This window comes from Muscardinus avellanarius, assembly GCF_963383645.1.
Source record: "Muscardinus avellanarius genome assembly, chromosome: 9".
NCBI lineage: Eukaryota > Metazoa > Chordata > Mammalia > Rodentia > Gliridae > Muscardinus > Muscardinus avellanarius.
This window is the reverse complement of record NC_137795.1, coordinates 101,331,196-101,342,239: the sequence shown is the minus strand read 5'-3', so window position 1 is coordinate 101,342,239 and position 11,044 is coordinate 101,331,196. Positions and strand designations below refer to the sequence as shown.

Below are 11,044 nucleotides of genomic sequence, written 5' to 3'. Positions count from 1 at the left end.
GACAGAGCACATCTACTGCATTTTCTTAGATGCTGTAAAAATCTTAGACATTTGGTCATCACAAGTATAAACTTTTATTCTAAAGAAATGTCCTGAACCCTGTACTCTTGCTGTTTAATGTTGGCTAGTGAACAAACATATACTTTGTATTAGGGTATTTATAATATTTTTTATTCTGAATACCTTTTCATTATTAGTAAAAACAATTTGTCCTCTTGGGAATAATGATTCACATTTGAAATCAAAATGGATTTAAAAAAGTGTACATCAAAACTTGATACTCCCTGGAGTTAATCTATGTCAGGGAAATAGTCCTTTCCTGTCTTATTTCACATTCCTATAGATTCATTTATCCTCAGTGAAACAAGACAATAAAATTTTACATGAAAATTCTAGAAATAAGTAATTTATAGGTTTTTAAATGACTGTTATTATAGTATGTATCTTTGGATTATTAGATATTGTTAATAACTTTGTGTTTCCGGTCTATAAATTACAGTAAAATATGCCTATATTAAAAACTATAATGTTTATATTGTAATTTATATTTATAATATATTTGTAATTTATAATGTTTGTATTGTAATTTGTAATCACAACAACAATATCAGAGTTTCTAACTTCTCACATCCTAACCAGCATTAAGGAGAAGAAACCTTACTGAATTGAAGGATGAGACTTAACTAAGGAAGGTGGGATTGTAAGGAAGACCACAAGAGGAACATGCTTCAATTCACTTGACATACATGCATGCATTTGTCAATTGCAACCACAATGTCAATTCCAACCACAGAAGGTATGAAGGAGGAGAGAGGAGGGTGGCAACTTGGGGAAGGCTCGACGAGTTTTGTGGGAATGTATGGGTCTATTGCTCTCAACTTAATCACGACATATGATTACAATATACCAATAAAACTATGCCAATAAAATTAAATCAGATCAAAGTAAATTTTAAAAAGTAATATATAAAAATGGATACTTCTACTGAAGGCTTTTGCATGTATTTCATTTCAAAAGATTGGCATTTCAAATTGAATTACAAGCAAGACTTATTTCCCTTTATTTGGTTTATTTGAAACAGGGTTTTACCAAGTTACTGTGCACGCTTTTAGAATTTGTGATCCTCCTATCTCGGTCTCCCAAGTACTGAAAGTATACACATGTACTACCAAGCCTGGTCAAGCAAGACTGAAAATACTAATACAATGGGTAATTTTTTATTTAAATAACATGTAAACTATTAGTAAGTTGTCATAAAAGAATGTTTTAAATTAAAATAAAAAATTACATAAATTTCTAGAGGAAAAGAGAAATGTTTTTCTTATGAAGCAAAATGTTTATAGATAAAAAGATATTGAACACATTTTGACGTATATTGTTTGTTCATACAACTAGATTATGGAAAGTGGCTGGTGGAAATGAAAAAAAAAATTCTCATTTGATCGTATTAAAAGAAAAGATATGAACCAGGTGTGGTGGTGCACGCTTGTAATCCCCGTGCTTGGGAGGCAGAGACAGGAGGATCGCGCTGGTTCGGAGCCAGCATTGCTGGCTTAATAGACCCTGTTTCCAAATAAAAATAATAATAAAAAAATAGGTCTGGGAGTGTAGCCCAGATGTAGAAGGGCTTCCAGGAACCCCAGTACCACCAAAAAAAAAAAAAAAAAAAGATATGTGTTTACCTAAGCAGCTAAGCTTCTAACTAGAGATATTACTTAATTGAGATTGATATAAATGGCTATAAACATAAAGTCGCAAATTAAGAGTAGCCTTTCCAGGTTTCCAAGGGAGAGATAAATTTATCTGCTACTATAATTAGATACAACAAATAAAGTACTTGATCCTACGTAAAAGCTCCTAATCTCAGATTTTTACCTCCTTTCATTTTCTCATGGGCAGCAAAAGCCATGCCTCCCAGGATCTTACAGAATAAGGAATTTGTTTATATTCGGTATACTTTAGTATAATCTCTGATTTTTCAGAATGTGTCTTCATTTTACACTGCAGCTTTGATACACTCTTGACATTGTTCTCTGTTCTTTAGAAGCAGTATTGAATCGACAGTCACCATCACTTAATCCAGATACCATTTCCACAAATATTTTCCCTGCTCAGCATGAGGTTCCATTTCTTTGTTTTATATGTACCAATTAGGAAGTATTAGTAGTAAGGTTGGGTTGGTACTGTTTGTGTCACAGTGTATTTTTTTTTGGGGGGGGATACTGGGGGTGGAACCCAGAAGCTTTCTACCTCCAGTCTATACTCCTAGACATTTTTTATATTTTATTTGGAAACAGGATCTCAGTAAGTTGCTGAAAGCCCCACTAAGTAGTTGAGGCTGGTTTCGAACCCATGTGATCCTCCTGTCTCAGCCTCCCAAGTGCAGGAATTACAAGCATGTGCCAAAACGCCCGGCCACAGTGTATTTTTATCACATACAGATTCAGGAATATCACAGATGAGTAAGTGATTGCACATTAACAAAATACTTATACTTTCTTTGGTCATGTATATGCTATGATTGCTTAATTAACCCTACACTAGAAATTAGTTAGAATGTTTTAATTTTCCAGGGTTTAGTATATAATGCAATCGTAAATATCCATGGCTATTGTAATAGAAATATTTTTCACTTTTTGACATCTACTTCATCTTCTCTTGGAAACAATCCTATCTTAATTCAGTGAAGAAATATAAAAAGTAGGAGCTAGTTGTGGTGGTGCATGCCTATAATACCAGTAATTGGGAGGCTGAGACAGGAGGATTTTAGGTTCACAGCCAGTCTTGGAATGTGTATGAGACCGTCTGCAACTTAGTGAGAGACTAAAACTAAATAAAAATATAAAATAGGGCTAGAGGTGTAGCTCAGAATGAGAATGCCCCTGGCAGACTCATACAGGGTCGATGCCTTCCACTGTGATTCAAAACATATAACAATAGATACAGTGTGAGCTCTATCAACTCAGGGTCAAACTGAACTAATTCTGGTCATTCAATAAATAGATTTTGGTTAGAAATTTTCTTATATGATGCAGGGGGACCAAGTACCCAGAGTGATGAATCTGAAGAAGTAAGCTACAGTAGTAGGATAGAGTTTCTAGTTTACACTCATAAAAATTAAATCTCATCTCACCTGCCAGAAGACAGATGATTCAGATGCTTAGTCCAATTATCATAATAGAGATGGTTTCTGATTTTTTATTTGTATTTGAAGTCTAGCGGGAATGAATTTAATTTAGTTAAAGTCAGAGTTTTATAATTTTGACACTCTTGACATTTGGGTCCAGATGCTGTCCATGTTCAACCCATTCTATTCTTAAAAATAGGGAATAGTAAGTGTCATAAGTCTAATGGTCTAATAAGTGACTAATTTAATATGCAAATCATATATATATATATATATATATATATATATATATACACATATACTTTGCATGAATTGTAGTTGTAATGTTAGAAGCTAAATATTAACTCTTGGTTTGTGTTGTTGAAGGCCTTTAGGCTCACAATGTAAAATGAGTGCAGTTAATGAAGGAGAAAATGAGATTCTGGTAGGAACTAGAACTTGTGAAAAGATGGCAAAATTAAGGAACCTGAAAACTATGATAGTCCACTGGGTGGATTCTTTTCTCAATTTATAGAAACTTCTCCTCTCAATGACACCAATGAGTTCTTATTTATATTCAGCACTGAACATGGTGTGGTGTATGCAGGTCTCCTTCTGCAGTATGGTTCTATAAGTTATGATCATATTCCTTTTACCCAGCAAATTGACTTGGTATTTGTACTTCTTTTCCTAATTTCAAAATATGTTTCTCAGAGTCATGCACCTATATTTAATTAGTCTGTATTGTTTGGCTATTTTTCTCACACAATTGGCTTCATAGCCTTGAAAGAATACTTAACCTTGTGTCTTAATTGGGGCAGATTGGTCTCAAGCAAATGCATTGACATTTTAAATAGCAAATGAAACAGATGACTGTTGGGGTAATTTTATATTCTTTTTTCCTCTCTAGATTCCATTTTTATTTTGATTAACATCTATAACCACCTTCCTGGCTAATGCATGACTAGTCACTTGAAATCTGCTGGATGTAAACTAATGTAGAGTGTAGGGAAATTCTAAAAAAGAAAATGTGGTTTCCACTGGAGATTTATGTTAGTAAAACACTTGAAATAGAAGGTAAAGAATCAAGTCAAATAAAGTGAAGAAGGAACAAGGTACAAACTAAGTGTTTCTGAAATAACCTTAATGCTCTCTTGAAGGTCTGCCCTAAGGTGAATTTATAAATTTGTCTTATACAGACTATGCATGCTAATAAAAATAATATTTTTGGAGGGTGGATAAATCCTAGGACAGATCAAAGTTTACTTGAATAGCATATATTTGTCCTTTTTCTGCTCTCACCATCCTGCTTCCTGTTTCTATGACCTAAATACTGTGGCTATGGCTGCTACCTGAGAAAAAAGTGAACTCAACTTATGCTATGAATCTCCTACATAATAAAATAAATAAATCTTCCTTCCTTTAAGTTGTGTATGTGATGTGTTTTTGTGAATGCTGTGAAATGCTGTCAATGCTGAAAAATAACGAACAAGTGTGTATTTTTGCCAAATCTCACTACAAAATGAGTCTGATATTTGAATATAGTACCTGATAATCATTTTCAAAAATTTTGGTGACACTAGTGAATTTATATACCTTTATAATCTCAATTATAGTGTCAAAATCAAAGGTAGAGTCTGCAAAAGATTAGGTGATCAGTAAGGTTATATTTTTTCAGTTGAAAGAGTAAATAATCTTTTATATTTTTCTATAAAATATTTCAGCACCTTGTTCCCTTTCTAACTTAGCAATACGTATTAGGAAAGAGCTTTCCAATTCCAAGGAAAGACCATAGTTTTCTAGAAATAGAATAAAGTGTCTTTATTTAGATGCTAGTTTCATACATAGAGAGAAGAGTGAAGTTAATTAATTAACAAGGTCTAGATCATGAAAAACTAAATGATTATGAGTGAGACATAGTAGATCGTATCCAGTTCACATGTTTGCAGACTTTTGCATAGAGATGAACTTTGTTTTTCAGAAAACACCCTCTGCCCGAGGTGGCGATGCCATGGAGCTTCCCATTGCACATGGCAGGTGAACCAACTTCATCCTGAGAAGAAGCAAAAGAGTCCAGTTTAGGTCCTTATTGGAGGATAGGATCTAAGTTTTCTCCCAAGATTCAGAAACCACATCAGAATGTCCTGATTCTCCATGGAACACCTTCCCTTTTCCTGAAAATCATGCCCTCAGTCTATTTCCTATATAATTACTTTTTTTTTTTCCTTTGGTGCTACTGGGGGATTAAACTCAGTGGCATTTTATCTCTGAGCTACACCTCCAGCCATAATTTTATTTCTTATTTTGAAACAAGTTCTCACAAAATTGTGGAGGGCCTCACTTACATAGCTGAGGCTGGCCATGAAGTTTCAATCCTCCTGTCTCAGGCTGCCAAGTACTGAGGTTACAAGTGTGTGTCACCAAGTTTATCATCACTTTTTTTCTTTCTTTCTTATAGCTTCTTTCCTTTTGTTTTTAGCCCTTCATGTCCAATAAAAAGCAAAACCAGGCAAAATTAATTCTCTCCCACTAGTTGTATTTCTTCCATTAGGTTTTCTTTGCACTATACACCTCCTCAGAAGGCTAACAAGGTGTACTGCATACAAGCATGCTTCTCTACATGTTTCCTTCTGATACTAATTATCAGTGTCTCCAAAAGAAAATTTCCAGTATGTTACAGCTATTGCTCACCTCTCAGAATCAGAAACACAGATAGTTTAACAGTCCCATTTATTTCAGAAAAGGAGAAATTATATGGAGGACAGTAAATATAAGTTTGCTTCAGATAAAGTACAAAGAAACTCACCTGGAAAGATTTATTTACGTTCCCTCGGGATCCCAGGCAGAAAATACTGGGACTGATCTCATAGGGGTAGAATTTGTTGCATGAACGTGTAGAGGGGACAGAAGTATCCAGACACTGAAGGAGGGAGGGATTGCCTGTTGAGTCCAAGAGTAAAATGCAAGGTTACATACAGATATATTTTAATTTTTCCCCAGGTTATCTCTTGTTTTCCCAACTTTCCCACTATATTTAAAATTTTTCCAATGACTTCTAATGTGGGTGATTATTTTTTAGAGAAGTCTTTCCCAGAAATTCTAGCCAACATCATAGAAGTGGTGATGGTTCTCAAGTGGAGAGAGTTTTGTAAAGCATTGTTTACATGGAGCAGTGCAGAATCTTTTAGACTCAGTTCTCTTTGCTTCCTTGTTTTTAGATCTCTGCACATTACTTATGACATTTCTGATAAACACCTTATTTTTTAAATTTTATATTCATCTGGAAAGTGTATTCCAGAATTTAATTTGTATATTCCAAGATGCATTATACACATAACTGCCCTCTGCAAACATTTCCTTGAGTGAAAATTTAGAATAGTAGGCTTTTGGTATGACTTTCACCTGTAGTGGTGTTCTCAGACTTTCCACAAGTGTTCGAGGTAGCACTTCCATTGCTCATAGTGTTGCCCCAGCCAGATATTAGGCACTGTGTCCCAACAGGTGGACAATGTTTTGGTAGAGAGATGGTAGACACTTGAGATTTGATGGTGGCCGGTCTTTTTAGTTTAATCAGCATGACGTTATTCTCATAGGTTTGTTTATTGTAGCCTGGGTGGATGAAGAAATATTTTACACCAATCTTTTGCACACCTCTCTTTGTTCCATCAATGCCGTATTTACCCAGGTAAACCATCTTTATCCTGAGTAAAAAGATTAAATGTTTACTTAGTCTCCACCTTTGAAATTTATCCATTCCTTAATCACCCCCCAATGTGATCTTCAAATATTAATCACCGAGGTAATTGTGCCTGATGCACTACCAAAACCACTCAGGGGAACGTAAGAGAATGTCATAGGCAAGTGTCACTTTCATTAGAAACTAACTGTATATCATCTTGTTAGAACTGTAAGATAGAAGAACGAGTCCCACAGGACCCCACTAAAAGAGTTGGAGATAAAATACAATTGATTACTCTGACCATTTCTCCTTTGTTTGCTATTATTGAGTAGCTAATATTAAAAACCTAACAGAGTATCAAGCAGTATGCATGGGTCATGTTTATTTTTTGTTCTGGATAAAGGATATATTATTATAGGATATATTTTCTTACTCTCTTATGCTATGTTTCCTAATTGATAATCATTAGGATTAGGTACTTATTCATGTTCTTTAGCTAGTTCCAGAGATCCTTTATCAACCACTGTTTTTTTCCATAACTATATTATCTTCATTTGAAATAAACCGTGCAAATCATAATGTTATTCAGTTTTACCTATTTTTCTGTAAATAATGTTCTTTTCTTTTCTTTTTTATGAATGAGTAAAATCTCATTGTGTACATATTCCATAGTTGTGTAATTCATTCATATTTTGATGGACATCTTGGCTGGTTCCATAGTTTGACTGTTGAGACTTTTGGGGGTATAAGTGACATTAGTCAGTCACAAAAAGTAAAAAATTGGATGCTTTCCCTAATAAGCAGAAACAAGAGAGAAAAGTAGTTATAAGGAAGTCTAGATAAAAAAGTCTAGACAAGGAAAAGGAAACCATAGATGAGCAAATAAGGCATCCTAACTAAGGGAGATAAGAGGAGGGAAGAGAGAAATTCCCTAACATACATGATGTACATTCACAAACATATTGGAGTCAATCACTAAGCAGAACATGAGAAGGAGGAAAGCGGATATAATGGGGTGGGAATTGGGGAAGGACTAAATGAGTGATGTGTGCATGTATGCCTCTACTATCATGTACTCCATTCAGATGTATGAGTACAATGAAAGACTAAAAAAAAAGAAAAAGAAAAAGAAAGTATGCAAATCTAAAGGCAATTTTTCATGTGAAAGTCCCCAAATATGTCATAATATCATTAAAGGAATAATCAGAACCTTAGTATCTGAATATTTCATCCATCATAAATAATTCAAATTTACCCTGTGTTTTGGTGGGGCTTGAAGTTAAACAGGAATGTGAATAGTGGTCACTTACTTATTGAAACATTGAGCTGCAGTCAGGACCCACTCTTTGTTGATGAGTGCACCACTGCAAAAGTGGTGACCATTGCTCAGGGACACTTGGTAGGAAATAGAATTCTTTGGACAGGTGGACTTCCCAATGATATTCTCATCAGCATCATCAGTGAAGAAAGCCACTAGCAGAGGTTGAAACTCTGTTAGACATCCACCTCATGAATACTTCTCAACGATTATGATTTTGCAGACTTACTAAACAAATTAGAATATTTTTGTCTCCCATAACCAATAAATAGTATTTTAATTGAAACTATTCAAATTTTAAAAATTTTATATCATACATTTTTATCACTATTAATCATGCTCAAACTTTTAGACTTTAGCTCTAAATGTGATAAATATGTTGTGTGCTTACATTTCTACATTATATACACACATGCACTTACACACATACACACACACCACAAACACATAAGCAATTTACATTCCATCCTGTGTATACAATAGATGCTTGAAGACCCCTACTGAGAATATATAACAAGGAAAGTAGGTCAAAAGTTTGCAATCATCTTTGTTTCATTCTTCATTAGGTACCAGGATGAAAGGTCTTAGGACTTATGTGACATTATTTTGGCAGGGAAGGAAATAGGAATATTGGACTTTCATTCTCCCAATTTTTCTCTATAGTTCAAGGGTAAATTTTCACTAAATAATTTTTTTTGGTGGTACTGGGGCTGGAACCCAGAGGCTTTTCCTCTCGGCTATACTCCCAGACCTGTTTTATATTTTATTTGGAAACAGGGTCTCACTAATTTGCTGAAAGCCTCACTAAGTAGCTGAGGCTGGCTTTGAACCCATGCAATCCTCCTGTCTCAACCTCCCAAGCACAGGGATTACAAGTGTGCACCACCACGCCAGGCTTCACTAAATCATTTAAAAAATTTTTGTTTTTCTTCTCCCAGCATTCCCACTTGTCCCTATTATTCTTCCAATATTTATATTTTTTCCATATTTTGGAGTGTTCTTCTGTTTTGACAACATTTATGGCAGCTCTAAAAATTGATGGTTTTATGTTATTTTATATTTTTATTAGTTAAAAATGAGTTCAGCAAAACAGCTTCAAGGCATGTAGACAGATGGATTTAAAATCATTCCTGTTTAATTTAGGAAAAGGTAGCAGTAAGTTTTAGTAGTATAAATCACAATAGTTTCAGAATAGAAATATTTTTCTTTTGTCTAGCTTTTGCAAATTGAATGACATACATATAGCAGAGATGTTTTATTAGCAAGTTGTGATATAAATATCCCTAAAGTTTATGACCTTGAGAAATAACATATTTGACCTTTATTCCTCTTGCGTAAAAAAAATTAACTCTTACTATTCATGACTCTGACTTTGAACTTCTCAGTCACTTCCAGGAGCACAAATATGTTTTATATATTATCTGTGAATTTTTAGAGGTCTCAAGACAAGCACTTATTTCATGTCTACTCTCCTTTATTTCTGATTCATTAAATTTATCTCAAAGTTCAGAATATATAGTATTTTTAAGCCCACTACTTTGAACTTGCTCACCATTATATTGCTCAGGCAAGTGGCTTTTAAATCATTTTTAAACCTATGTATCTATGTTTTAGCATTTGGGCTTAAGACATATCTTAAATTAATATTTTCTTGTTTGTAAAATTACATAGATATCTGCTGAAATTTTCATAGGAAACTCACCAGCAGCTCCCAGGAAAACGAGGAATAGGAAGTTCATTGTGATTGCTCACATGTTCTGAACTGGAAATAAATACCTTTTAATCCATACATATTTATGACTCAGGTTTATAATTGACATTCATGGAAACAGGTGTCAGTAAAATGATTTCACTGGGAATATTTGGAGAAAAGCAGTGCCAAAGACAGACCAGCATGTGCCTTCTAAAAGTTAGAAGGTAATGAAAAGCTATGACCACACTTTTAACATCACCAAAAATATTTTGTTCCTCTAAGTTATACATTACTCTTTTAATGTATAACTTACATTAAAAAGTAATGTAACAGCTAACAAAAACTCATACACATATCAAATATTAACCCTTGTCTCAAGGAACTTCTGCACATTCTCCATTAGTAGTTTTTCTCTTAAACATTACCTCACATGCATTCTACGTCTATTCAGCAGAGTCCAAATGTAAGCTTCCTGCTTAGAAGGACAGCAATATATGAGGAAACATAGCCAGCAGGACCTCACTTCTGAGTGTAGTCCTCTAGCCTGCTCCCTTTTAGTCTTCAAGGGCATTCTGCCTCCAAGCTAAGCCTCTGGCTGTATTTTTTATTCTTTAGTTTGAAACAGGGTCTCACTGAGTTGCAAAGGGCCTCACTAAGTAGCTGAGTCTGTTCGCAAACTGAAGTTCTCTTGTCTCAACCTCCCAAATGTTGGGATTACAAGCATGCACTACTACATCCAGGTTTTTGTCATTCTTTTACTCTCAGGTTTGTTGGTCATTTTTGACAGGTGATGTCCAAACAATGCCACATGAACATGATGAACAAAGGAACAAAGAACTTTTTAAAATTTGTTGATCAGTTCTATAAGGCTTTGGTTGGGTTTGTTGGGTCTTCTACGTATAGTATCATGTCATCTACAAATAGCGAGAGTTTGAGTTCTCCTTTTCCTATTTGTACCCTTTTGATATCCTTTTCTTGCCTTATTGCTCTGGCTAGAGTCTCAAGTACTATAATGAAGAGAAGTGGTGATAATGAACAATCTTCTCTTATTCCTGATTTTAGAGGGAATCCTTGAAGTTTTTTCCCCATTTTATATGATGTTGTCTGTGGGCCTATTGTAGACTGCCTTTATGATATTGAGGTATGTTTCTTCTATTCTGATTCTCTGCAGTGCTTTTATCATAAATGAATGTTGGTTTTATCAAATGCTTTTTCAGGATGTATTGAAATGATCATATCATTTTTGTC

The 11,044-nt window shown here is 34.4% G+C and overlaps 1 protein-coding gene across 1 annotated transcript; it reads right to left on the bottom strand.

Annotated features, from left to right (window-relative positions):
* Positions 1–5,009: 5,009 nt before the first annotated feature.
* Positions 5,010–9,842, bottom strand: LOC308266869 (cationic trypsin-3-like; the record flags this gene model as incomplete). The annotated part of the gene is made up of 5 exons (XM_080701257.1): positions 5,010–5,159; positions 5,913–6,046; positions 6,509–6,807; positions 8,096–8,276; positions 9,806–9,842. 5 exons carry the CDS (start codon positions 9,840–9,842, stop codon positions 5,010–5,012), a joined length of 801 nt encoding a protein of 266 aa, XP_080557383.1.
* Positions 9,843–11,044: the final 1,202 nt, after the last annotated feature.